At 52.5% G+C, this 27,963-nt stretch overlaps 1 protein-coding gene across 2 annotated transcripts in view; it reads right to left on the bottom strand.

Moving 5' to 3' along the window:
- The window catches only part of Igsf9b (immunoglobulin superfamily member 9B), a 46,468-nt gene extending 19,004 nt beyond the window's left edge, over positions 1-27,464 (bottom strand). Inside the window, exons 1-13 of one of the 2 annotated variants that reach the window (XM_032909441.1) lie at positions 27,167-27,464; positions 16,837-17,034; positions 14,811-14,957; positions 9,770-9,921; positions 9,351-9,468; positions 7,944-8,085; positions 7,621-7,766; positions 5,112-5,254; positions 4,671-4,811; positions 4,464-4,580; positions 4,067-4,217; positions 3,055-3,178; positions 254-429 (exon numbers count right to left, since the gene is read on the bottom strand). In XM_032909441.1, coding sequence (XP_032765332.1) covers positions 254-429; positions 3,055-3,178; positions 4,067-4,217; positions 4,464-4,580; positions 4,671-4,811; positions 5,112-5,254; positions 7,621-7,766; positions 7,944-8,085; positions 9,351-9,468; positions 9,770-9,921; positions 14,811-14,957; positions 16,837-17,034; positions 27,167-27,230 — 1,819 coding nt within the window. In that variant the 5' untranslated portion in view covers positions 27,231-27,464. The remainder of the gene's footprint in view (positions 1-253; positions 430-3,054; positions 3,179-4,066; positions 4,218-4,463; positions 4,581-4,670; positions 4,812-5,111; positions 5,255-7,620; positions 7,767-7,943; positions 8,086-9,350; positions 9,469-9,769; positions 9,922-14,810; positions 14,958-16,836; positions 17,035-27,166) is intronic. The other variant, XM_032909442.1, reaches the window with a different exon arrangement.
- Between the last annotated feature and the right edge of the window lie 499 nt (positions 27,465-27,963).

Below are 27,963 nucleotides of genomic sequence, written 5' to 3'. Positions count from 1 at the left end.
AAACACTCATACACATCACTGAACCTCTCCATGCAAGGGTGCAAACAGAATACAATCAAAATGCCATGATATGGGACCAGGCAAACCTTACAGAAGTGCATGGCCAGTCTTTACTGGAAAATACAAGAAACTATAACAGAGACCACTTTGTAAGGTGCCGGCACCCACTAAGCCCTAAAGTTAGTTCCGTCCCTACTTTCGGCTCTGTCTAGCTAAGAAAGAGCCCCCGATACGCGCCAGCCCAGGGCCTCACCTAAAGTGTTCACAGTGACCACCTCACTGAAGGCGCTGGTCCCCAGCCTGTTCTGGGCCAGGACACTGAACTGGTATGCGGTCTCAGGCTCCAGGCTGTCTACCAGCAGCCAGCTGGGGCCCAGTGGCACTGACAAGGACAGCCAGTCGTGGGGCCCAAACTGAGCCCGCTTCATCCTGGCCAAAAGAGAGAGAGAGAGAGAGGATGGGGGAGAAGGGGTGGGGTGGGTCACCCTGGAGAGAACAGCACGCATGCAAGGTCTTCGAGGGAAAGGCAGTGAAAGTACAAGCATTCCCGGGTTCAAGGGCAGGAAGAGGGAGAGCCAAGGTGGGGTTACCTGCCCGGCTCTGGCTATGCCAACCTTCATGGCACTAGGACACACCCCATTGTGGTACCTCCCGAGTGAAAAGGGTCTCCCAGGTGTAAATCATGCTGAAAATACTGGTCACATTACCCATCGCACTGTGAGAGGATCTCATTCCAAGTACTACTGTATAAATGGGCTCTGTCTTGCTAGAATAGGGACACTGGAAATGAGGGTGAGCAGCTGGGCAATGACATGGCTAGAGAAAGAACCCAGATGACCTTGGCTATCTGCCCTACCAGGGAGAGGTGAGAGTAAAGCCCAGAGTATCACAGGATGCTCCACTCAACCCAGTCCAGCTTGGGTCATCTGAGGATATCCAAGGCATTCAACAAAAATGACCAGGAGTTCTCCCCGTGGCAGGACCAGGGCTCCTAATGCCTTGAAGGCTAGAAGTCGCAAGCAAAGGGGAAAGTTATGGTGACGGAGAGTAAAGAATCTAGGCGTGAGGTTTTCCACTCTTCTACTTCCAACAGGCGAGGAAGCCACCTGCTACAGGTGTAGTTCCAGATGACGCCACGAGGAGGAGACATTGTCCTGGGCAACTGGCCTGCTCTATTCATCCCTGAGCTGTACTCAACTGATACCCATAGGTTCCCCTCTAGGTTTTAAGACTCACTGCCACTAGCAAGTATGCCCAATAATGCAAGCTGAGGCAAAAGAAAGTGAAGAGGAGGAAGAGGAGGAAGAAGAGGGGGAGGAAGAGGAAGAGAAGTAGAGGGAGAGGAAAAGGAAGGAGAAGGGGAAGAGGAAGAAGAGAAGGAGGAGGAGAAAGAGGAAGAGGAGGAAGAAGAGGGGGAGGAAGAGGAAGAGAAGTAGAGGAAGAGGAAAAAGAAGGAGAAGGGGAGGAGGAAGAAGAGGAAAGAGAAGGAGGAAGAGGAGGAGGGGAAGAGGAGGAGGAAGAAGAGAGGGAGGAAGAGGAAGAGAAGTAGAGGAAGAGGAAAAAGAAGGAGAAGGGGAGGAGGAAGAAGAGGAAAGAGAAGGAGGAAGAGGAGGAGGGGAAGAGGGGGAGGAAGAGGAAGAGAAGTAGAGGAAGAGGAAGGAAAAGGGGAGGAAGAAGAAGGGGAAAGAGAAGAAGGGGAGGAAACAAGAGGAAGAAGAAGAAGAAGAAGAAGAAGAAGAAGAAGAAGAAGAAGAAGAAGAAGAAGAAGGAAGAAGAAGAAGAAGAAGAAGAAGAAGAAGAAGAAGAAGAAGAAGAAGAAGAAGAAGAAGAAGAAAAAGAAGAAGAAAAAGAAGAAGACGACGACGACAACGACACAACTACTACAGGAACCAAATGTCTGTATAAGTATAATGAGCGCTAGGGCCATTCAGAAAGAAAGAAGGGAAGTAAGCGTCTTCTACCATGGCAACCGCCCTTCCCTACCAGTGCAAGAGGGCGGAGTGTGAGACAAGCAATGCAGACCAGCAGCGGTGTAGGGCAACAGCAGAGGTCACTTCCCGACCCACGTCTTACAACATCCCCTAGGCAGTGGGCCCTTTCCTCATCCAGAGGAACACAGACAGGGCCTGAGAGACTGTTCTGACTATATCTCCCATTATCTAGGTACACTTCTCCCATAGAAACTCAATCCTTCAGGAAATGCATCCAGCCTGAGAACTGCTAGGGAAATGGAAGCCCCCCTTGTCCCCATGCTACTGAAGTCTCTTTCTGAGGCCTATGCTCTGCTTGTTCCTCCTCCCCAGACACAGGGTAAGTCAGGCTGAAGGAGAAGGAAATAGAATGTGCATTTTCCTCCCTTGAGGATGCTGTCTGTGGATCTGGAGACTGCAGTTCCCAGCTCAAGACAGGAAGGAACAGCAGGAATGAAAAGCCTTGGGTGTTGGGAAGCCAGGGAGTGCCCTCGGCTTCTCTTCCTGCCATTCTATGCCTGGGGGCCTCATCCCCTTCCTTACATTTGTGATATCTACCTAGCCTGGGTTTGGGTAAATATCTTAAGTTACTGATCTGGTCACAAACGGACATGAAACCCACATGCACAAGATCCTACAGAGAAAATCCAGACACGGAAGGCAAGGGCCAAAATGGTCCCTGGGATCTCTGGGCAAGGAACAGAATTAAAAGCTAGACCCTGCACTTTGGGTGCTATTCACTATACTCTGAAGATCAGGACTGTAGAAAAAAGAATGGGGTGAGACATTAAAAGGAGGGGCCACTGACAGAAGCCAAAGGAAGAGTGGAATTAAGTACAAATCAGCATGCTAACCTCCAGGGCGGTAACGGAAGGATGCACTGACTCCCTTATAGAAATACCTAACGTCCTTAAGACCTCAATCACTGTGGACCGCTTTGCCATTTGGAGAGCTGGCGAGTACCGATCCTAGGCTCCTTGGGCCCACCACCCACCCCAGGACAGTATAGGATGGGGCAGACAGGATGCCCTGCGTGGGGCAAGGGAGGGAGAAGCCGAGAGCAAAGCATGCGGGGCTGACTCACAGAGGTCCGTACCAAACTGAGAATGTCTGCTCATAGCCTCCATCATAGCCTGGCTCCCAGGACACGTTGGCAGTTGTCATGGAGACATGGACCCGGACACTGCCTGGGGCATGGGGACTGGTGCCTGGAGAACAAGGAAGACAGCTCAGTCCAAACAGAGTGGAGCCCTTTGCTAGGTCCCCACCATCTCCTTGCAGGAGATCCAGGAGGAGACGAAGCAAGGGGTACCAAGTTGCATCACAAGAGGTGGCAGCAGAGAGGGCAGAGTCCCACGCCCAACCTGGTCCTGATGGGCTCAGAGAGGAAAGCCCGCCCACTGCATAGGCTAGTGTCACCAGAGGAGCACAGGCCAGAGGAAAAACCAGAACCTTCCTCATCCTGATCAAACTTCCATGCATCCTTGAGCTAAAAAGCATTCCCTTGAGGTCCTGGGAGAAACAAACAAAAAAAACAAAAACAAAAAAAAAATCACATCCTCCTTACTAATCTCTAGGCACAGGAGATGGCCATGCTCCACACAGCAGATAGCAGTAGGCTCAGGTATGAGGCCAGCCCCTACTGGGTATAAAGGATGTGACTGGGCAGAATGGCCAGGAGCTCCCCTGACAGGGACAATGTGCAGACCGCTTCATTCCTAGCCTGATGCTCTGTTGACCTTGTATACACCTGTGCCTGACAAGCCCCAAAGGGACAGACTACAAGAAGGCAGGCTGACAAATCAGAATAATATGAACAAGGAGTACTAGTCGCTTCCTCATGCCCCAGGCTATGGACACCGCCCTGACCCTCAGGCAGCTCAGTGCCTGTCTAAGGTGCCACAAAATCTGATTGTCTTTCATTCTACTCCTTCCAGTTCTGACTTCCCCAAGATAGGATAAACAAGGACCCTGTCCCTCCTCCCTGCCAGAGCCTCCTGAGGTCAAAGGTTTTAAGCCGTCATTCCAAGTCTGGCTTAGGAAAGACGCCTACAGAGTGAAAACAATCACTCCAGTCGGCCTACTCAAGCACGTACCGATGACAGTGAGGTGGGTGCTGGCAGTGATGCTTGTGACCACGTTGGTGGCAACACATTCCCACTCCCCGTGGTCCTCCTTACTCAGGGCACGAAACTGCAGACTCCCGCTGGGCAGTGCGTTGTGCTTGCTTCTGCTGGGCTTCCCTACCTTAGCCAAACAAGGAGCAGGGAAGAGGACAGGAGCAGGGATTCAGTTTGAGGTACAAGTGCTCACACTCAGGAGCCTAAGGAGGACGAAGATGTTGGGCCAACCCCTGAGCCCACTGCCAACCCCTCCACTATCCGATAGTGTCGCTCTCCTCCTAACATCTGATCTGTCCACACAGGTCCAAGTAGAACCCCAGTGGCTCTTCCCTGACTCCCCCACAGGGCGAGAGCTTCAAAGCCCAGGTACCTTCCTCCAGGTGATGACAGGGAAGGGGTCCCCTGCAGCTGCACAGGGGATGAGCAGCTCCCGGCCAGCCTCCTGCCTGTACTCCCAGCCGGGTAGCACCGTGAAATACGGGGGGTCCTAATGGAAGCACAGAGGTGGGTACGTATAAAAGGTTGGCCACAGAAACACTGCCTACCACAGGGGCCACACACGGCCCTGGGGACTCACCTTCAGGACGAGCCGGGCAGGGGCAGACTGGCCCATGGTCCCCAAAGTGTTGTAAGGCACACAGGTGTAAGTGCCAAGAGCCTCCTCTGTGGCCTCCTCAATGCGAATAGAGCCATCGTCCATCAAGGTCCAACCCAAGTTCTGCCAGACACAGATCAAAGAGCAGGGAGCCATGGTCAGGACACAGGCACTGCATCCCAGCCACATCCAGGCAGGGTTTGAGCTGGGCTAGACCAAGCACAGGACAGAATAGCAGCTCAGCGGGTGTTGGCATCCCCTGTGGGCATGGAACACAGCCAAACTCCTGCCAGATCGTTGCTCTTTGTCTGCCTAGGCTTTTTAGGAGGAGTGGGGCTGGCAGAGAACCAGAGCCCAGAGGCAGCATCTTCATTGTCAGAAGATGCTGCTCCTTCGGAATCCCATCATGCACCTCACTCATACCTTCTCTACCTGCAGGGGCCGGCCATCCTTATTCCACTTCACCACAGTAGCAGGCGGCTCTGCATCCACAGGACAGCGGATATAGCCATGGATTCCCACGGGCACATAAATTACAGGGGGCATGTTGAGGACACGGGCTGGGTCTGTGAAAGGGGTAGCGTGGGGAAACGTGAGAAGCCAGGTGAGCAATCAAGGCAGAGGGCGACCCCATTCCTTTGCAAAGAACCTTCACACCTACTAGTTGAGATTCTCAATGTTCAACGCGGTGCTAGGAGCCAGGGACAGCGTGGTAAGACCAGCTCTCTAGCACCATGCTCACCTGTCTGGTTTACTATGCTTTTAAGAACCTTGGGATGTTGAAGAATGCTTGGAGGCATTCAGAGGCATATTTCAAACTGCCCTGGTCTTCAGAATATGGAAATGTCGCTCACCGCAGTCTTTTCCCCAGCCCTGCCAAGCCAACAATGACCATGCACTTCTCCAACTATTTTGTATCCTAAACCAAAAGTGCCATGTCAGTTCTGTGCACAGTGCTGTCCCAAGCATAATGGTAGGTATTCCTGGTGCTGGGTGTCTCACCTCCCTTGGCCTCAGTCTCCCACCCATCTCTGCAGTTGAAAGTGAAAACCTATCATGGCCCCAGAACAGATGGGAGAGGCCCTGTAGCCCTGGGCTGAAAGTTAAGTCATCTCTTCTCATTTCTCCCCAGGACACCTAGGCTACAAAGGAGAAAGATCCAGAGCTAGGGAGGCTGTGATGAATGAGACGGTTGGTACCTTTCAAGCATTCTGAGCTCTTCAGAGAACAGCCTTACATAAATACCAGGCCCAGTTATATATTTAGATGTAGCTTCCTACTTTTGTATGATAGTCTCTCTCTCTCTCTCTCTTTTAAATTCCTCCAAGGTTTTCAAAGGGTTTATGAATGGGAAATACTCTGAACACCGCTCTTTAGCAGAAATAAGATCCTTGTCTCACCCACCTATAAATCTCAACTCCCTGGATTCTCTTTGAAGGGAGGAAGGAAAGGGGGGGGCATGTAAAGAGGGACAAGTGGGAGTGGGTGCTGGTGCTGAGGAGAGCCAGAGAAACCAAAACACCTCTGCAAGAGAACAGTTCCCACAGCTCCAAGGATGAAGCCTTCATCTCGGTTGGTCTGCCATCCTCCGGAAGGCTGGTCCCTGTTGGCTTGATCCCTCCTGCATCGCAGCCACCTTTTAGCTCACACAGCACCGCCTGCCCCCAGCCCAGAGACAGAGGCACAACTGCAAGGTGAAGCTGCCCCTCCCTGTAGCCCTTCCGTCCCAGTGCCAAAAGAGCATGTCCGGTCTCCTGCTTTTCCTACTACAGCTCTAGGAGGATATACCCAACATGCTGGGCTTCCCAGCTCATAAGGCAAGAGCTTGCACCACCACGGCGTGCTACAGATCCTTGTGAGTTGTCGGGAGTGCAAGAGAACTGAGGCCTTTGCTGACTCCACCAGCAAAGTCATCCGACAGAAATGAGAAAGCACATGGCGTGAGGAGCAAAGTGGGACACAGTGAGCTCGACTCAGCTCTACTCTGTGGCCTTGCCTGTACACAACAGACCCCTGCAGACACTCAGACCTGTAACAGCCATTGGGGAGCATTCCCATAGCCACCAGTTGTTCTTCTACTTGTCCTCAGCTCAGAGCCTGGCTTAGATCACCATGCTACTCCATGTCCTCGGGTGTATGTCATTCTCCCACACCAGCGTTCTAATAGTGGAGGTCTGTCACCTAGAGCGACAAACCTGCAGCCCTCGTTGCCTGAGTGACGGGGCCATCCATAAATCAAAAGGAAGACATTAATCTTCATTACCCATCTTCCCATCTGACTCTGTCAGAATGTCCAGCTTGTCACAGAGTGGGTGGGAAAGAAACCAACGGCACCCAAGTATTAACAGGTGGAATCTGGGGCTCACACAGGAGCCCTTTATGGGTCTGGCTGAACAACTGTTCGTTCATTCGAGCCTCGCAGCCCAGGGCAGAGGGACTAGGTAGCCAGAAGGAGCCAAGTATGAAAGCAGAACAAACCACCCAGAAAGGTCTTGTTCCAATTCAGTGCACAATGTTTACATGCACAAAGGTAGAGTGCAACGGGAAAAGAAGCTAATCTTGTACCCTCAGACACCCAGGAAAAAGTGCCCAGCAGAAACTAGTTCAAGGTCCAGGTATAAACCAGTACTCGATAACATAAGGACCACCATTCAGAATGATAAATGTTCAGAGCTAAGGTCTATTTATCCTTGAACCTGATCTAAGCTTGAATCAATGAACAGGCTAACACTCAGTGAAGACCAGCCCACAGAAGACCTCTGCCGATGACAGCTGACTCTATGGGCCAGGCTGGTCATGGCCTCCCCTGGAGTCATCCCTAGTCCTCCCTCAAGGGTTCATCCAAACCTCAGAAAAATGTTGGGTCTTCGACCTCAACTCTAGCTCACACCTACAAGAATGCCCAGAACCCTCTTCCCTCATCCCTACTCACACTGCACAGTCAGGTATGCTGAGGCAGAGGGGGAACGCCCCAGGCTGTTGCTAGGGACACAGGTATACTTCCCAGCATCCTCTGGCTTCACTCGGAAGATGATCAGTGTCCCATCAATCAGGATCCGCACCCTTAGCTTCAGGTCACTGCAAAACAGTGACAAGCAGACAAGGAGAAGAGGGGATGTTGGCAGAAACACAAGCAAAGCATCAAGGAGTCCCTTCACCTCCCCTAGAGGGTTCCCAGGCACTGCCAGGGCCCCTCTCTCAATGCAGGGGCCTGTGGGGACCCGTGTGAGAAGGTTGGAGCAGGGAGCTGCTCACTTCTGGAAGTAGACGTTCTCATCCTGCCAGTACCAGGTGTAGGTGAGGTTGCCGGGATACGCCTCTGCCCTGCAGGTAAGCAGAGCATCCTGGGAGATGTTGACGGTGATGTTCTCAGGAGGGGAAACAATGAAGGGAGGCCCTGGGGAGAACAGGAATAAACATCACCTCTCCTGACTGGGAGGGCTACCATGCAGGCCTCCCAGGAAGCTCTGGGATGCTCAAGATGGGGAGTCCAGGCAGCAGAGCCCAGGCAGTATTACGGAGAGGCTTCCAGCTGCTGTGAGACTCTGTACCACATCTGTAACTGCTCCATGATCTCCAGACCAGCCATCTATAACTCCATACACCATTACTGTCCAACTCTCTCCAACAGAGCTCAGGCCAGAAGGCACAAGGCCTGATCTTGTCTCTGAAGTGGACAGAACCATGTACTGTTCCCCCAGTCAGAGGTTCAGAAGGCCACTCGGGAGCGGAGACTGGAGAAGAAAGGAGCAAATTCTAGCAAGCCTTGGGACTACTAAGCCAGACCTCAGCACAACTGGGCTTTGGCCCTCCCTCAGAGGCTGCCAGCCACCATCTGCCTCTGCTCCTGCTCAGCAGGAAATCAGAAGCCACTGGACAGAGGCTCACCACAGTGGCTCTGCCAACTAGACACAACTGCCCTTAACTGCCACTGTCACTTCAGAATACAGAGGGTGAGGAGGCAGAGACCCCTTCCTGGCACCCTGCCCATCCTGGGCAGTGAATGCCCATCCCTTTTTAGAGCACTCTGGTACCAGACAGAACAGGTCAACATCTCACAGCTGACCACAGAAGTCAGGTCTACTCAATGTCCCTGATATTGTTTAAATGTCAGAGGCCTGGGGGCTGGAGAGATGGCTCCGTGGTTAAGAGCACTGACTGCTCTTCCAGAGGACCTGGGTTCAATTCCAGCAACCACATGAGAGCTCACACCCGTCTGTAACTCTAGTTATGAAACTTCTGACATCCTCACACAGACAGACACACATGCGGGCAAAACACCAATGCACGTAAAAATAAATCTTAAAAAAAAAAATGTGAAAAACAATGTTAGGTGCTTGGATTATAGTCTTTACAAATAGGTGTTGTCACTGATGGACAGATGACCCAAGGGTGTTTCCTCTCTGAGGAAGGTGGAGACGTGGGTTTTAGAAACACTCTCTCAATGGGAAATCAAAAATGGCTCAGTCTGGTCCCCATCTCCCTGCCACACCATGAGACCAGTTGACCAAGGTGAGAGACATGGTAAGTGACATACGTGAGACAGTCCCCACACAGCTCCTCTACCCACCCCCAATTGGGCAGGCTGTGCCATGAGAAAAATGTCCTCCCTGGAAGCCTCCAACAGGGCTCCATGGATAAAGAGGCTGAAAAGTCCCCTACCTTGAACAAGCAGATGGGTTGTGTGCACAGCCTCACCCTGGATGCTATATGCTCGACAGGTATAGGCGCCTCTGTCCTCCCGACTGACTGACGTCACCGTTAGGCTACCGTCACTCACCTGGGGGCACAGAAAGAACTCAGTATCAACCTGTGGGCCTCACCAGGATGCCTCTTAAGTGAAAAGAATGAGCTCTGAGAATCTGGAAAGGTCCTCAGGGGTTCATGTACAGAGACGGTGGGGGGACAAGGGGTTCCCTACAAGAGGCAACGGAATGTCTGTAGTCCAAGTCAGGCCATGAGATTGCCTCCACCCTGGGCCTGACCCATCCCATCAGTGGCCAGCCGCATTCAAGGGGAGATGGGCGGGGAGAGAGGATGAGGAAGAGTGACTTGGGTCGCCAAGTGAGAGCTGCACTCACCTGATACTTTCCACTAGCACTGAGGAGGGTCCCTTCCTTGAGCCAGGTGACGATGGGTTTAGGGTTCCCAAAAGCCGTGCAAGTCATGGTAATACTCCCACCTTCCTTGGCCTCGATGTACTGGGGGGGTGTTTCTGTAAAGGTGGGAGGGGCTGCAAAGGACAGCAGGAGAATGAGAGATGCGCTCCATCTACCTGTGCAGAACTCTGCCGCATGCAAGGATAAAGGAGCGTGGAGACTCCCACCCGTAATATCACGGAGATGGGGAGACCTAGAACCTACTGATTATCCTCTCCCACAAATCGAAGTCCAAATAACAGCCCGTCCTGTTTAGAGCCTCAGCTTTTAAAAGCACCAGCACCCTGTGCCTGAGCCGCTTGCAAAGGCTATCTGGTCAACCTCGGACCTCCTCTCATTCTGGCTAGCTCCGGATTCTGTACTCATCTGGCTGAACTTAGCTCCCACCCAGTGAAGCGGCCCACTTTTGGGAAACTGCCACACTCAGCGCTAGGAACAAGACATAAACAAGACGGAAGAATTTCCCACCTCCCTTCGGGATTATCATGCTGCACAGAGCCTCCCACTTCCTGTATCCCAGTTCCACCAAGCCCATTCATTTGCAGAGTCCCTGACAGGCCCATCAAGGCCTAATACAGGGCCCAGGCTAAGGGTGCAGTCTTACATTTACCTCATTCTACAGACAGGGAAAAAAAACTCTCCCACCTGCCTGCCTCGTCTTTGGCGTCTGTGGATAAAGATGAGTAGTGAATTCTACAGGCTTCTCCCTTCTTAATTCTCCCCCGATTACGTGAGAGGTTATCCTCTCCCATGCACTGAAGGTGTGATTAACGTTCTATCCTGTTTGGATAATCAGCTTTTACGAAACTCTTTGCCTCTGCTGAGCTGCTGGCAGAGACTGGTCAACTTTAACCTGTTAGATTGTTGGTTCCACGGTCTTCCAAAATGGCTATTCTGAATATCAACACTAAAGCCAAAAATACCAGGATAACCTATTCTTGGCTCTGCCCAAGGACACATGCTCAAGTACTAGCCTGACATATAATCTCAGACAGGTTCCTCAGACTCTCTGGGCTTTCTTTAAATCCTCTGCCCTCTAGAACTGATGTAGGTAGTAAATGCAATGAGGTTTATTGAAAGACCTTATGAAAAACGCAGACTAATGCTCACAAAAACTCTGATTTTTCTGCCACCAGTAGCATCGTTGACATCCCTAGGAGCTTTGGTCTGAAGACTAAGGAAAAGCCTCAGAAAGGTTCCTTCCCCCTCCATGAAGCCACGCTGCCAGAGTCAAGTCAGAGGGCACTAGGATGGGTCCCTGTCTGTGCTGGCTGCACCTCCCAGCTGCTTTCTCCTGCTGACTCCAACAACACTGCCCTTCTGTGTCTCCTCTGCAGCCAGAGCTTCCAACCTCAACTCTCACTCGGCCCGGAACTCTACATGCAGATCCTATTTCTGTGCTTCACGCAAGCAGGTCACTTTCCCTAGTATCGCTGAATACTCAAGTGTCCTGTAGTTCCCGGACGTAGAGTTCGCAATGAACATTTCTTGAATGGAAGAATGAGTGAAATAAACAAATGAATGAAGGCCTAGGCATCCACATCTATAGTCTAATACAAATGCAAGTACACACATCCTCTTAGAGGCAAGACCTTGTAGGGCCACCTTGGCCTCTAATCTCCAATGCCCATAACTGGTGGGTATGCAAGGACATTTGGAACTACAGGATAAATAAAGAAGTAGACTTCTTCACATAAAGCACACATTCTCAAGAAAGTCCGTGTTCAGAAAGACACTAGACAAGCCCTCCCAAGTCTGTGTAAAGGCGTCCTGGGACTCCAGCCTCCAGGCACTGAGAATGTATACTCGTACCAGAGCCCACATTCACCCACCCTGCCCCCCGAAAGTCAGTTAACTCAACCACAGCCTCTATTACCTCCGTGTCAAGCTTAAAAGAAAAGATAATAAATTAAATTATGTCCTGAAGTGACAAATTAATTACTAATTACATAATTACTTTATTATTTAGGTGCTAATCAGGAACGTACTTTGAACAATTTCAAGTTTTCAGGAAAATAATGGTTTGACTCTCAATTATTTACTGAATTAGGTGTTAGCTTGCCAGCTGCATTTCCCGGCTTAATTCCTCTCGCAAGCTCCCTATAATTAATAGCGCAGGTTAGAAATAAGCTGGCCTCTCCTCCAAGCCATACACCAGGCCTAAAGCGAGACTTGGCTTGGACTTCGGAGGTATTTTACATGCGATAGAGGGATAATTGGGATTGTCTCCACCCAACCAGTCTTCAAAAAAAACAACACAGGAGGAGAATGAGATAATGTGTTCTAACTCCTATTTTTGCACTGGCCTTTCATTTCCAAAGGTACCCCTGTCACGAAACGCCCAACACTATACATCCTGTTCTGACTGACAAAGGGCTAGCCCCTGCCTCTTTCTGTCCAGAATGGAAATATTTTTCACAGGAAGAAATTATGGAAGAGTAGAGATGGGGGCAGGGTGGGAGGTCTCTCTCTCTCACGCAGAATTCTGGTCTGCATCTTCCAGGTCTGCTCCTGAGTAAGGGCAACCTGCTCTCCTTCTCAAGTAAGGCCTCCTTCTCAAGCACTGGAGCAGATACCTAGCCTCAGCACTCTGCCCAGCCCTTGCATGTCCACAGCCTACCTGTGCCCCCTAACTAAGGTGTGCTCCTCCTTTGGGCTCCCAGATTTGCTGGTTCCTCCAGTGAAGGTCCCTTGCCACCTCACTCCCCGCTTTTGCCTAAGTCCTTCTCTGACCAGGATTCTAGATAGAAGCCATGTCCTCGGAAATGCTCTTCTTCCTTTGTGCTCCTAAAGACACAAGGCAATCATTTCTTGACATGATTAGAAGACAGAAACACCAAGCTTAGGTCATGTCCCCTGCCTGACATCCAGAACCTTCCACAGAGAAGATATCGGGAACTATGTCTTGTGTGGATAATTTTGGTTAGATTCATGAGGACTTTTAAGGACCAGAGTCCTCGGTGCCTTCTAGCTAGCTCTTCCTGCCACCCACGTTTTGATCTGCTTGCCTTTCCCCCTGCTGTGAAAAATGTGGCTGCTGTCCTGCCCATAACTACCCTCAGATAATTAGTGCTCAAGACACAATCTCACACAGCAGTCCATGGAACCTTGCAACACCCTACAAGCAGACTCTTTCTGAAGAAACTGAAAACTCACAGAGTTTCAGCTTAACTGTCCCCCTGTGACTTAATATGCAGTGGGTTCAAGAAATGAGCCACATCTTTGGCAGGTCTTGATCCGCATCTGTTCCACTGTGATAAATTAAAAATGCCTAAGGAATCAACTCATACAAATGAAGACAATAGTCTGTAGAACATGAGCTCCCAGCCCCCCTGAGCATGATTCTTGGCTGCGTAGCTGGCGTCTGGGTTCCTGGAATAGATACTATCAATCAGGATGATGTGGGAGATAGGCCACACCTCAAGGCGATTTCAGGCAATAAGAAAAGGCACGCACGCACACGCGCACACACACACACACACACACACACACACACACACACACAGAGAGAGAGAGAGAGAGAGAGAGCGAGCGAGCGCCAGAGACAGAGACAGACAGAGACAGAGACAGAGACAGAGACAGAGACAGAGACAGAGACAGAGACAGAAACGAAGAGGATGTGATGAAGCAGAGGATCTCCTGGCTTGGTGCTCAGTCATGAATGATGCCCTGTACAGCAAATCTCCCTTCTAAGTTATGATTTGCTTGGGTTCCCGGTGACAGGAGTTTTCCCTGAGCACACAACAACTGGCTCAAATGGTCCCTCGAAAGCTGGCTGCTGCTGGAGAAAAGCCACACAAGATTTAAAATCTGCCTTCGACATTAAACCCAACAAGCACATAGTGACTGCCCCACCTCTGACCTGGGCCACTGACTTTAAAGTGTCCTGCACTATAGGCCAACACTCTTGAAGAAATAATCTTTCCTGGGGCTGAGAATGTAACTCTGGCGTGAGCCTGATCTGCACAAGACCCTGGATTTGATTTCCCAACTCTGAAAATATATTTTTTTTTAAGAAAAAACTAAAATACTCTGTTCTCCTGCAGACTATGGACAGGCTCCCAGATCCAGAGAGAGTGTATAAGCCTCACCCAACCCCACTGGAAAAGGGAGACTGAACCATTCTTCAGGGTAAAACCATTGAGAGAAATTTCTAGTCTAGGAGCATCGATTCTTCTTTTCTGGCTATGGCCTCTATAACCCCAGGCTTACACTAAATGCAACACATCTCAGCATGTACGCTATTAAAACCTCACCCTATGTGAAGACCCTCAGACCACTGCCACTGTGGACCCAGGATTCCCCAGCCTAGACCAAGTCTGGAGTTCAGCAAGCTCATCCAGGCCTCCCTGCCCTAGTCAGACACTTGAAAAGTATCTGTGCATAGCACAATCCATTTAATGTGAGCTATAAATAACTGACAGCCATTAAAACAGTTCCTCTTCCCAGGATTCTCACATTTTATTAGCTGGTAAACCCTGTTCAAGCAGGAAATGGGTCTGAGTTTACTCAACAGTATTTACCTATCAGCTGGTGTAGGGCTAGGAAGTTAACAGACCCTTGGCACTTATTACCAAATAAATGCACTCAGCGAGAAACTGAGTGAGCAGCCTAGAAAGATTCAGGCTGTTATTCAAGGAACTCCACCTTGAGAAGAGGCACATCCTGGGCTAGCAGAATCATCCAAGGCTAGAAAATGGCACCAACACTGACCATTCCCAGAAGCAGATTTGAGCCTTCCCCCGAGGAACCCTGATGGGACCCTGCACACAGGGGACCTGCTGCTTCCACTCACTCAACTGACCCACCAACTCCAGGAACATATGGAAGAGGTGTAAAGGAGACACTAACCAAGATCTTACGGGACCAGGGTTTGTTGGGGCTCCTCTCAGTAGAGGAGCTTCCTCCAGAGGAGGCCACAGAGGCTACCTTATTTGGCCATTCCCAGGAAAGGCTTACGTACCGTTAATGGTGAGATGGACCCAGCTGCCATTGTGGAATGTGTCATACTGCTGATCCAGCATGAGCACTTTGCACTCGTACCAACCCTGGTCCTCAGAGCGCACCTGCTCCAGCCGCAGAGATGCTTTATCATGAAGACTGGCCCGGCCTGGAGAACACAGTGGACAAAGCCCAGTGAACCATCAGGTAAAGCCAAAGACAAAAGAACCAACCCATCATAACCTTCAGAACACTTCCCATGACACTGTAACCAAATGGCAGTCAGCACCCATTATAGACAAAAAGGAAAGGCAAACCGCCTTGGTCATGGAGTCACAACCCCTCCCCAAGTAGCCCTACACCAGCCTACGAGGGCAGTTTGCTGTGTGTGGCATTGACGACAGCCTCTGCTCCTTCAAATGTGCCCATTCTTTTGGAGATCTAGGGCAAAAGAAAGGCATGATGGGTGCAGAGATGAGAAGAGAGAGAGAGAAATGGAAAAGGATTGGAGCCCAGCAGGACCCATAATATCTCTGTCTCAGCTGGGTACCAAGGACTTCTGACCCAACTTCCTTGTCTGGTTTCTCTGAACAGGCAGTTAAGACAGGCCAGGCCCATACGCTCAGTCCCTCCCACTCCTGGACTAATAACAAGGTGACATATCCCCCCAGCCTAAAAGGGGCAGGCAAAGCAAGGTTGGGGGTTCTTCCTTAGCCTTTAGCTACCTCTGTGATATGTAGGGCATAGCAGAGTCCTGCCCACACTGCAGTGGACAAAGCAACCCCTCTTTCCTCATCTTCTACTCTAGCCCACACTCATCCAAACCCAACCCACTTCTTCCTCTGTTAGCCTCCCTGCCTCAGGGTCAAGCCTTCCTTGTAGGAACTCTGATGCCAGTCAGCCGGAAAATAGACTATCAAAGTTAATCCTGACCAAAGGGAGGGTGGGGGACACAGACTTCAAAGAGAGCCAAACAGGAAAGGGCCTGACACAGTACAGGCCCTGTAATCCCTGCTGCTCAAGAGGGTAAAGCAGGAAGACTGTGGGTAAGAAGCTGGAGGGGGCAGTCTAGTGATAGCCCAAGTCATAGAGACTGGGATGGAACAAAGGTATAGCGATGGCATGGAAAGCACAAAGCTTTGAGTTCCATCGTCAGTCCCAAAGGAAGGAAGGAAGGAGAGAGAGAGAAGGAGGTGGAGATGGAGGGGGGAGGGAGGGATTGAGGGAGGGAGGAGGGATGGGGGGAGGGAAAGGAAAAAGAATGCATGCGTTCTCAGCGAAGGTAATTCAGACTTCAGAAGCCACAGGAAGAAGAAAGGTAAAAGCAGGGCCCTGCCCGTCTCCTGACTTCCTTTCAGCGCCAGCACACGCTCGCGCTCAGAGACACATGCACGCACACACCCTGCGCCCTCTTCACTGGCAGGCTGGCGGGGCGGCAGCAGTGAGTCACAGGGAGGGGAGACCACGCTGGCAGAATAATTACAGAGCAAGACATAAATGGGGCCAGGGAAAAGGGGAGGGGGGGTGGCAGAGGAGGTGAGATCGGATGTCTGCCAGGACCACAGACAGCAAGGAGTGAAGATGCATACCAGGCCCTGCATAGGACACCCCAACTTCAGAGCCAGGAGAGTGGGCTGATCCTGCAGTCCAAGCTGTACCATACTCAGGGAAGGGAGGAGCTGTCTGGCTCCCTTGCCCCCCCTCTGCCCCTTGCTTCCTCCAAGAGGGCCCTCTTTCTAGTTTGCCCTGGAGTCCTGGACCTCACTGCATCTGCAGGATGAAGACACAGCTTCACGGCTGCCCCCTCTACTTCCTCTCCTGCTTATGATGAAAACCCACTAGAGGGCAAAGAGAGAAGGGAAAAGGCAAAGACCATGAAGAACAGAGATAATAGGCCCAGTCGAGAGAAAGATCAAAAGTGGCAGAGAAAAATGGAGAGTAGCTGGGGCTTGGTGGATGCCGCTGAGCCCTGAAAGGGAGGTGTAACAGCCAAAACCTAGGGGGTGGTGGGGAGAAACGGGGGACAGCTCTCCTCGCTCACAGCTTACCTGCATACTCAGGGTCCACATGCGGGGGATAGTAGCCAAACTTGATGAAGATAGGGATGGGGACCCCAAACTTGAACCACTCTACGACATAGGGTGGGGGCTGTCCTGTCACTGGGTGGATGACGTCGCATCGCAGAACCACACCTTCGCCGGCACGAGCGGTCACAAACTCGGGTTCCTCTCGCAGGCCGTGGGCAACTAACAAGGACAGCCAAGGTGACACATGAGGAACTGGCATGATGATGATATCCGACCCGACCCTCCCCCCAACACACAATTCTGGAGCTACCCCTTCCCTCCCCAACAGTCCCTAGTACACCCAGGACACCCACCTCTTAATGCATTCCTCCCTCTGCCCTGAGGACACTCAAGCTTCGTGTGTAGCATAAGAAGAAGAAAGGAGGGGGTGTCCCATTTTTCTCTAGTCTTACAAGCAAGACTTCCCATCCAAAGATCCAAAAGCAGCAGGCATTACATGCCTGGCCTGCCCTCCTCAGGTATCCCCTGCACTTCCAAGAAGCATCAGGAGCTACAGACACAGGGGATGAAGGGCTTTCAGCCCTTGGGATCCTGCCTAGCTGTAGTCCCTAGGAACATTCTGCAATCTTTCCAAAGCAGGGCACTTCCCGCTGGAGCCTGGTGGGCGAAGGCAGGGCCAGCCTCCTCCTCCTCTGCCCCACCCCCAGCTCAGCCTGGTGTTGCAGCACTAAACAAGAGGGCTCCATACAGGAGCGGGGAATCCCTAACAAGCTAAGGAGGCTGCTTGGCAGCACCAGAGGGAAAGCCCCGTGGGCCTGAGCGGTCTCTCCAGCCCCTCCTCCAACCCACTGCGCCAGCTTTGCTGCAGAGGGGAGCAGGAGGCACTGCAGCCCTCTAATTCCCAGGCTTTGAATCTATTAGACTCTCACAGTAGCCCCAGACAGACATCACTGTTAAGGGAGAAGGATGGTGGTGACAAAGGAGGGGAACTGGAGCAATCCCCTATCTTTCACAGAGGACATCAGAATCAGGGAGCTATCGAGGGCACACCCATGTGGGAAAGAGTGTCAGGGAGGGAGGCTAGCAGGAGAGGCCTCCACCCTATCCAAACTGCAGGCTTGAGGAGCCAGGAAAGAGGCTACCTCTGGGGATACTGTCCACACACCAGGGCAAACAGAACCTGGAGAACACCTCCAGCCGCACACCCTCCTCACATCAGAAAGGGAGAGGGAGATGACAAGGTGACCTTGATCATTTCTTCCACAGAGAAGGACAGCCTCACCCCTGCCTTCCTTCGACTGCCCAGGGCTCCCCCAAGCTAACTACACTTTCCCTTTACCACCCTCCAAGCCCAGCTCTCCAGGGCAGTACCAAGGACAGCAGCCTCCAGTGGGAGGCTACCAGCCAGAAGCCTGATGGGCCCTCCCACCCAAAGATGCCCGCCGGAGAGCAAGAGAGCTTTGTGGGCCCACCTTGTGGGCTATGCCTCTGCCTGTCCTTCACATCTGTGTGCCTAGCTCTGAGTGCGTGCGTGTGTGTGTGTGTGTGTGTGTGTGTGTGTGTGTGTGTGTGTGTGTGTGTGTGTGTTTTTCTGATCACTGTCTACCTCTGTACCAGCTTCTTTCCTTTCTCCGGTCTCGTTTTTCTCCTTCTGACTCCTTCTCGGGTGTCTGTCTTTGTCTCTTTCTGGCATGTGTGTGTGTGTGTGTGTGTGTGTGTGTGTGTGTGTGTGTGTGTGTGTGTGTGTTCTCTCTCTCTCTCTCTCTCTCTCTCTCTCTCTCTCTCTCTCTCTCTCCACCCCCTTTCCTGCTCCTTCCTCATGTCTCTCTGTCAAGCCTCCATCTCTGTTTCTTTCTCTTACTCCCACTCTATGTGGGTGATTCTGTCTACCTGCCTCTCTCTCTCTCTCTCTCTCTCTCTCTCTCTCTCTCTCTCTCTGTCTCGGTGTGTGTGTGTGTGTGTGTGTGTGTTGTGGATGAGGCCTGTGGATTCCTGCTACTCTATGACAGAAAAGGGGGCTTTGCCCGATTGTCAGAAATGGGGAGCTTTTCTATGTGCATGTGTGCTTCTTGTCTGTACCTCTCCAAGGAGTCAGTGTGTGTCGCCTGTGTCTCCTTCTCCCCCCCCCTTCTCTGCAACTTGCGGAAGGAGGAGGCAGAGAGGGAAGCAAGCCCTTGCAGAAGCCTATTGGCTCTCAGTGACATCACTGTTTTCTAGAGAAAGAGCTAAGATCACTGAGTATTTTTGGAGCAAAGCAGAGTGCTGCACTCACCTGCCAGAGGCCCAGGCAGGTTTCCTAGCCTCCCCTCCCCCAACCTGGCTGCAGGCTGTTTGCAGCCCAGGCCCTCCAGAAAAGAAGAGAGACCAGCTGCAGGGAGTGCCACCCAGCATCCCCCACATCCCATAGGACACACGGGAGGGGGGGGGCGCTACTGAATCCAGGCGTACAAAGACCAGAACTGGACCAAAAGGAATGAATTCCCAGCAGAATCCATGAGCCAGAATGATGGGGGTGAGGGGAGGGGGTAGACATGTGTGTATGTGCATGTATGTGCACACATGCAAAAACTACCTGCAGCACAGCCTGTGGGGGAGATTAGGAGAGAAACTGTAAAAGCCTGGGAAAGCAAAGGGGACTTTTCCCCGGGGCCAGATTACCTGGAGGTGGGCAAAGAGGCTCACTGAAGGTAGCGACTTTGCCCCTAGAGTCTGGGCAGAAGGACGAGAGCTGGAGAACATCAGGAAGTTCCACTAGTCAACTTCTGCTCTGGACAACAGGCTGCCAAGTCCAAGGCTCCGGAGGGCAATGCCCAGAGGTAGGTCACCTTTGGCATGGGTCCCTGCAGTGCCGGCTGTTCATTTGCGCCCCGCACTGCCTGGTTCTCGCTGCATCTCAATAAGGCAGCCCCTTCACACCCTCCTTCCCAGCCCTGGAAGGAAGGCTGTAGGCTCACACCGCTGGCCTCAGCCAGCCCTGGACTGGGCCCTGCGTCCCAAGCACGAAGCACACCCCAAAATAACAGGGCAAGCACTCTCCCGTCAGCGTCTCTTCTCCAGGGTGATCCCGACACAGACAAGTGACCACAGAGTGGGTGCATCCCAGAGAGGACACACAAGACGAAATGAGACAGGTTTCTCCACAAAGAAGACGAGGGGGAAGCCATGCCTCAGCCTCCACACTTGGCACAAGCTCTCCTGGGTTTCTGGATCTGAAAATAGTCATCTTCTCTTCCCCTTCTTACACACCTTAAACACACACACACACACACACACACACACACACACACACACACACACACGTACGTTATGTTCCCTCACTCTATCGCCCACAGATACTTTTCTCTAGGCCTCATATTCTCTGAGCCAAAACACATCTAACAAACTTATCTCCAGAAAATCTCAATGAGTGTGTGTGTGTCATTAGCCTGGTTAATGAGGGGCTTCAAAGGGAGAAATTGGGAAATCAAACATAAGGGCAAGCGAACCCCCATCCAGGAGTGAAAGACACTCAGGTCAGGAAATTAGGGGGGAGGGGCACAAATGTATCCTATGCATGTCCAACCCAACCAGGAAGTCACTCAGACAACCCCTGTGACAAAGAGACATTGGAACTCAAAGTACCCCAGGACTAAGAATCAGAGCAGAGCCTACATAAGGCAGATGGACATATTTGTCCCCAGTAGGGCCGCTAGAACAGCTGGAAGGCAGGGGAAGGAGGAAGGGAAAGACAAAACTTAGAAATAACGACCACAGAACCTCCCTTAGACTGGCTTTGGCAGGGGGTGGGCACATCAGGAAGGCTGGAAAATGCCCTGAGCCTCACGCAGCATTTTCAAGAGGGCAAGAGTGTGGTCTTGTATGCCCAGCAAACCTGAATCCTGAGTGGCTGCCCAGGCGACTTTAGGGCTATTGCCACCCTGGCAGGAAAGAGAAAGCAAGTGGGCAGGTGGATGGAACAGGCCCCTACAGGTTGGCTGACCTTTTGGGAAGCCCATAGGATACAAATCTCCCATTCTCTGGGCCAGGTGGTACCCGGTGGGTAGCTGAGTCCAAAGCTGCCAGAGGACGCCCTGGGTGCACAGAACTACAGAGCATCCAAGGCTTGGCAGAGACCCACATCCAACAGTCACAGCCTGGAGCCAGGAAAGGGCTGGGAAGAAAGGGTCCTGAGGAGAGAAAACGACTTTCAGGTACCAGGAGAGGAGACGAGAGGCAGGTGGAGAAAGCCCCACTGCAACTGGGAGGCAAGCAGAATACACTACCCAGCCCCACCACACGCAGAGTCTGTACTAGGAGCATGATGCTACACGTCTACAGGGTGGCCCCTGACACAGTTCTCCTAGCTCTGTCTTGCAAGTGGGCACAGTATATGGCTTCCCACAAGTTACCTATGTAACAAACAGTGGGTCAAGAGTACCTTCCAGAACCCAGGGACCAAAGCCTCCCTCTCCTATACAGAGTCAGAGCTTCTACCCACAGTCAACACAGGTTCTGAGAGTCCAGACTCCACATCCCAAGACCACAGATGGATTACAGGAGAGGCCCTCCTCCTAGAAGCAGTTAGAACAGATACAGCATCACTGACTGGTTCTGGTGAAGGTCACTCCACCTGGTCCTGAGAGCCCTGCTGCATTGGACCATGGCTAAGGGGAGGGAAGACACAGACTACCGGCCTCCATGGTTTCTTGTGGCAGCCTCCTCTTCCTCCTCCTCTGGGCACCAGACTCTCAAACCACAAGCCTGTTGTCTAATAATACCAGCGACAGCCACCGCCACCTCCATCTGCCAGCCTAAAAATAATCCCTGCTGAGTCCAAAAAAGACACAGCCCCCAATAGTCCCCCAATCCCTCCTCCTCGACAGGCCAGGAGGCTCCAGGAGATTCCAGGAAGCCGGCAGACTTGAGCTCTCACCACGTGGGAGGTACACACCCAGAGGAGGACCTGAGGACAGCAGAAAGTTGGCTCCTGCCACCCAGCGCCAGGTAAGGAGCACACAGACTCTAGCCTGGAGAGGAGACCAGTTGGTACCCGGGACAGGAGGAGGGTGTCCCATTCTCTGCACACACAGGTTGGGTGGGTTTGAGGCAATCTATGGCCTCTATCCTCCTACCTAGAAAGGACTCTCACATTCTAGAAAAGCCCTACCTTGCTGTGCCTCTCGACCAGTATCCAACAGCCTTTCTGCACCCCTCCCAGGAGGCCCAGGGCTAAAGTTGAATAAGCTCCAACTTTAGGAACAGCAAGGTGGACTTGGGGCTGCCCCACCACCACCGCCTCCAATAGCATGGGTGCTGCCAGTGCCATTAGTGACCTTAATTTGCTGGGCCAGATTATCCTTCCAAGAGCCCTTTCCCAGGAGCCACGGGCAGGAAGGAAGTCTGTAATTCAATCTCAGTTCATGGCTCCTCAGCAGAAAAGTGAAGCCAGACCCCACTCCCTGCACCCACAACCTAGCCTTACCACCTGGGCAGAAGCCTGTCCTCATGTAGCCTGTGCACCCCACAGGGCATCCTGGTGTGTACGCTGCAAGGCTAGCCAGTGAGGGCACCGCAGGTCAGACAGGCATAGGAAATGAGTGAGCGATTACTCCTGGTAGAGCATCCCTGCTCTGAACCAGGATGAGGGCAATGAATCACTGGTACAATCTGTGCTCATGAACAAGTTTTATGCCACATCCCCACATCTAGGGGCCAGAAAGAAGATAAGGAGTCAGCAAAGAAGGCAGAAGGCTAGACAGGTTATCAATCCCTTCTCTGTCAGAAGGTGCGGCAGGCAGGTTCCAGCCCTGACCCCATGGAACTTACAAAACCTTACAAAGCCCTCGAGGAGGCCCCATCTCCACTCACCACTCTCCCGGTTACTCATGCAAGAGCGAATAGGAAAGCAGGAAGATTTCTAAGAAAAATAGGTCAGTTGCCTCAGGCAGACCAGACCACACCCATGGGCAGTGCCCCTGGGGCAGATGCCTGACTGCAAGCTGCTCCTTCAGCTCCAATCCTCTCCCATCTTCCCAGGCACCCAGAGCTTTCTTTACCTACCCTGGACTGTGCCAGGCTGATGGCAACCCACGGCTCCTAGCAAGAGACACGGTCAGCTTCCCGATGAGCCAAGCCTCTACCCTGCTACTCCGGCGTTCTCTATTGAGCCTCAGGCAGTCTTTCGTCCCAGCTTTGGGCTGGAGCCTCCAGCTCTCAGAACATCTGGGCTACGGGGATGCAGGTGCAGAGCAATGAACAGGGAAGCTAGCAGCTTACTGTAGTCTCCCCGCATCCCGAAGTCCTCAAATGAGGGGCTCCTACCTCAAACTTGTACATAAATGTTCCTGTCCCGATGTGCTCCATGCAAGTGCACACAAACACACCAGTGCTTGCAAGTGCGTGCTACACATCTAACTAAGTGGAAACACCAGTTCCAGAGGCATGCATACATACATGCAGGGATATACATGTGTGTGCACACGTTTAAAAACATGCACACTCACACAGGCATATAGGAACATACATAACACATCCTGGGGCTCATATATGTATGCACACATGCACACACATACACATGCACACTCTTCTAAGCTCTCACCAATCACAGCTCATCAAGATCCACTCTTCACTCAAACTGTCCAACCCATCCTTGGAAGCAGAGGGAAGGGGTCACTCCAGAGTCGGGGAGGAGGGACAGCTGAGACGCCTCCAGAAGGGAACAGCTCTCGTGGAGACAAGAATCAGTTAAATCTCACTGCTCCCGGTGCTTTCCTAACTGGGCCTCACCTCCCACCCCCGCACTTTCAGTGCAAACTGGAGGGCTGCAGGGAGACCTAATGAGCACCCAGCAGCATGGAGGGGAAAAAAAGCAAACACATCCATGCTGGCCAACTCGGAGAGCTAGGGGCTTCCCTGCTGAGGACAGAGAGGAAGCCTAGAAAGTGCCAGGTACAGCAAAGGAGGGAGGGATACCAGCTCTCAACATCTAACCAAGCAACCTTTGCTCCTTCAGAAACCAGATCCCGGCTTTCTGCCTCAGATCCGAACATGAAACCCCCTGAACCTGGGACCTGGCAACTCCAGAGACTGGTGTGTGCTGGGGCATGGGCCTGCGGCTTCCAGCTGACTCTTTCCAGTACTCAGCATCAAGCCTCCTCCCACACATACCCACTCTAGCTTCTGGCAGGGGGGCCTCCTACCAGACACACCCCCGCCTCCATGTAAATGTCCCGAGACACACTCATACCAGCCCTCACTACCCACTTCCTGCACCAAGTCCTTCCCAGCTGAGAGGCTGCCCTGGGGTAGCCTTCCCATCTCCATCTACTAAGCCAGAGAGGACGGAGGGCACTGCTGCTCCAACCACAAGCAGAATCTGAATCAGACCTTAATTTGCCTGGGCACACAGGAGCCAGGGAGACTCTGTGGCAGGCAGAGGAGGAGGTCTGTGAATGAAGAACAGATTACCCTCCCTTACAAGAGGTTGAATGTCAGTTATACCTCGCTCAGGATTTCCACATAGTGTGGAAACTCCCCCAGATTGCTGGGCAGATGTCTGTGGTGCAAAGACTACTACATCAATAGCCCTCCTCTCCTCCTCCTCCTCCTCCTCCTCTTCCTCCTCCTCCTCCTCCTCTTCCTCCTCCTCTTCCTCTCCCTCCTCCTCCTCCTCCTCCTCCTCCTCCTCTTCTTCTTCTTCTTCTGCTTCTTCTGCTTCTTCTGCTTCTTCTGCTTCTTCTTCTGCTTCTCTCTCCCACCCGCCACAGGGTTTCTCCATGTAACCATGGCTGTCCTGAAACTCTCTCTGTACAACAGGGATCCACCTGCCTCTGCCTTTCTCTTTTCTTTACCCTCCCAACTGGATCCCAGATCTCAGTTATTTCCAAGATGCCTGACTAGAGTCAAAAAGAGGAGTCCATGCCCACCTCTATCCCAGACTTGCAAGCTAACAGTTTGGATGAGCCTGATCCTTTTCACCTAGAGCAGTTCCTGCTTCAGACAATTCTAGAAGAAGCAACTCCCAGTCCCTGGGGTTGAAGGATTTCTCCAAAGTCACCTTTGCCACTCACAGAACATCTGGATCCCATAAGGCCTCTCATCGGCACCGGTGACCCTGGCCTCACCCGCAAGCAGGTGCCCTTCCCCCACTGTAGGCTGGGCTGTGCATCCTTCCTGTAGCATCTGGCAGCCAGCAATACTTCAGCTTTGCAGACCTTGTAAAGGACTTCCAAGCCATTCTGCATGCCCCACCCACACTTCCCTGGGATGCAGGAAAGAGAGGTTCTACCAGACAAGGTCAGCCCATGAGAGGGTCTAGCTTCCTCAGAGGCAATCTTCTGAATGTTCCCCCAACCCACTCCTAACTCTCAGCTCCCCAAATAGCCCACTGGGCAGAAACGGAATAGGAGCTAGGAATCCCACAGACGCTGAAATACTAACATTGATGTCTGATGCGCACACACTTCCCAACAGGCACCCAGCCACTTCATCACAGAACTGCCCATGTACTCCACGCCTCTACAAATTCCTACAGCTAACCCACTTTCCACCAAGGTAAGTGACATTTAGATAAGCTGAGGAATTTGTCCAAGGTCACAGGGTCAGCAAGTAGGACAGTCAGGTTTTGAATCCTGTCCATTTATCAGTAAGCCTATGTCTGTAATTGCCTCGTTGAGCCATTTTAGACTAAAAAGAACCGAAGACCGATCAGGTCACCTTTGCACCCAGATTGAAGCAGGAGTTCCAGACAAAAGGACCAATAACCTTCATGTCCAACAACCTTCAACACTGGGAAGTTCCTCCTTCGGTCTAGCCATTCTGCGAATTTCTGCACTATAAACCCGATTTCCTTTAGTCTGTGTTTAAATATTAAAAAAAAAAAAAAAATCTGTCCCTATGCCTATACCCTCGCTGAAGTTGGGAGGCTAGTTCAAGAGCCCTCCTTCAGTGTCTCTACCATTGGGATCCTAGCAAAGCCTTTCATGCTTTCAGAGACAGCCCCACAGCAGAATATACCAAAACCTAGAGGGGAGGAGGAGGAGGTCACTGAAAGACTGCATGGAAAGGGGGAGGGGAGAGGCACAGCAAGATCCACCTTTTTTCCATAAGCTTCTGAGGTCACCCTGTCTCGGTTTTCCCACCTGACAAATGAAAAGCTTTATAACCATTCCGACCATCGCAGTGCTTGATGGAAAACTGCCCTACCCTTCGCCCTCCTCTCTGGTTTCAGAACCCCCTCTCAAGTAGCAGAGGAGATACATTCCAATCCGGAAACTTTCTCAAACCACTCCCCCCCACACGCCCCGAGGCAAGGTGCAAAGAAGCCGGGGAAGCCCGCGCCTCCTGCAGAGCCCTTCTTAAAGGCTCCCTAGTCCGCAGGTCCTCGCCACCCGGTCGCCTTCCACCCACAGACCGTTCCTCTCCCGCCGCCATCTCCTCCCTGCTTCGCGAACTTGCCTACAGCCGGGTCGGTTCGGCGCGCAGAAACCGTGAGCTCAGAGTCCTGGCAGCTTCCAGGCTCGGCTCTGACTTCCATACAAGGGCCGAGAGCCTGGTGCCATCCAGAGCTCTGCCATCTCCAAAGCGAAAGCCCTCACGCTCAAGTATGCACCCCGCGCCTTGGCTTCTCCCTAGCTTTTTCTTGGGCTCAGACCGGAGAGGGCAAAAATAAAAACCCCGCTCCACTCTGAGACTCTGTGGGGCAGACCCCTCCCTCGCGGCCTTCGCCCCCAGGCCGCTGGAGCGCAGTGACGGCGCCTCCCAGAGAACTTTTGCCTGGCCCGGGCCCAGATGCAGGCAGGGTGGGCGCGGGCGGCCGCCAGGATCAAGAAGAGCAGATGCTGCTCGGAGTCTCTAGGTCAATTCTGCTTGTCACCTGCCAACGGGATCCGACCTCCGCGGCCAAGATGTATGGAAAAGAAGGGCGCGGAGCGGAGAACCGAGACCCTTAGAGGCGGCTGCGGGAACTCCCAAGCTCTTAATCGCGCCTCCCTTCAAGAGCTCCTCCATCCAGTGGTGCTGTGCCGGGCTGGGACGCGCGGAATCCTTCCTTAAAGACCATCAAAGTCCCCAGCAGCCAGAGTTAGAGCACTAGGGGTTCCCCAAAGCTCAGATTCAACGTGCGGTTGTGGACCAAGGGGCCCAAGGTAAACCAAGTCCACTTAGATTCTAAGGCGTTCGCAGCCCATGGGTTCCTGCAGCTTCCCGCCGAGTTCCTCCCACCCGCAGTTCCCCGGCCCTCACTCGGGCCAGTGCCCGGAGGTGCGCCTGGCCGGAGCCTGAGCCTCGCCCCCGGGGTTCGGGAACCAAAGCCTGGAGCAAAGGTCTGAGAATAACAGGAGGGTTGGAGGACGGATGCTGCACTTCAACTCACCTTGAGCCACAAGACCTCGGGTGCTGATCACACTTGCTATCAAAGTGGCCACATACCAAATCATAGTACTACCGCGCGCCAGCCAAGAGCCTCATCCTATCGCAAAGTGCTCCTGCGTCTGCACACTTCTGGTGCCTCAATGCCCGCTTCTCGCCCGCCTACGCCCCTTGCCGGTGCTTCTGTAGCCCGGGCGGCCCGCTCTCCATCCCTCCCTGGCTCTTCTCGTCTCGGCGCGCGCAGCCTCCCGGGCCCCGGCGCAGCGGCACCTGCACTGCCAACGGAGGCAGAGCGCAGCCAGGTCCACGGTGAAGCCTAGCTGAGCCTGTCCTGTGGCCCGCCCCTGACGCCTACTTATTGGACAGTGCCCACGAGTCAGGGTACTGATTGGTTGAACTCCTTGTCCGTCACTGCGCGAAGGAGGCGAGCCCATTTCAAGGTGCGTTGAAGTGTAGCGAGCACAGAGCCGCAGAATCATGCGCATTGCCTGAGAAAAGGCGTTGTAAGGTCTTTGCTCTATTCTGTTCTCAGCTCAGACTGCATGGCAAGTTTCTGATTAAATAAATGATAGCTTCTAGTACTGGCTAATGGGACCCTAAGAGTCTCAATAACCCTTGACAGGTCCGAGGGGATGGAGCCCCCGCCCACCTTGAGAATCCAACATCCGGTTTCTATCAAGAAAAAAAAAAGCAGTTCCCGGGAGGACCACGCTGATACAGGGATGGGGAAACCCAAGCATCCTGAGGAAACTAGGGAACGTCCTTTTCTGGAGAACGGTTCAAAGAGACCACGTGATGCCT

This window comes from Rattus rattus, chromosome 8, assembly GCF_011064425.1.
Source record: "Rattus rattus isolate New Zealand chromosome 8, Rrattus_CSIRO_v1, whole genome shotgun sequence".
NCBI lineage: Eukaryota > Metazoa > Chordata > Mammalia > Rodentia > Muridae > Rattus > Rattus rattus.
Note: the sequence above shows the minus strand (reverse complement) of the source record. Positions and strands in the feature narration are given on the sequence as shown.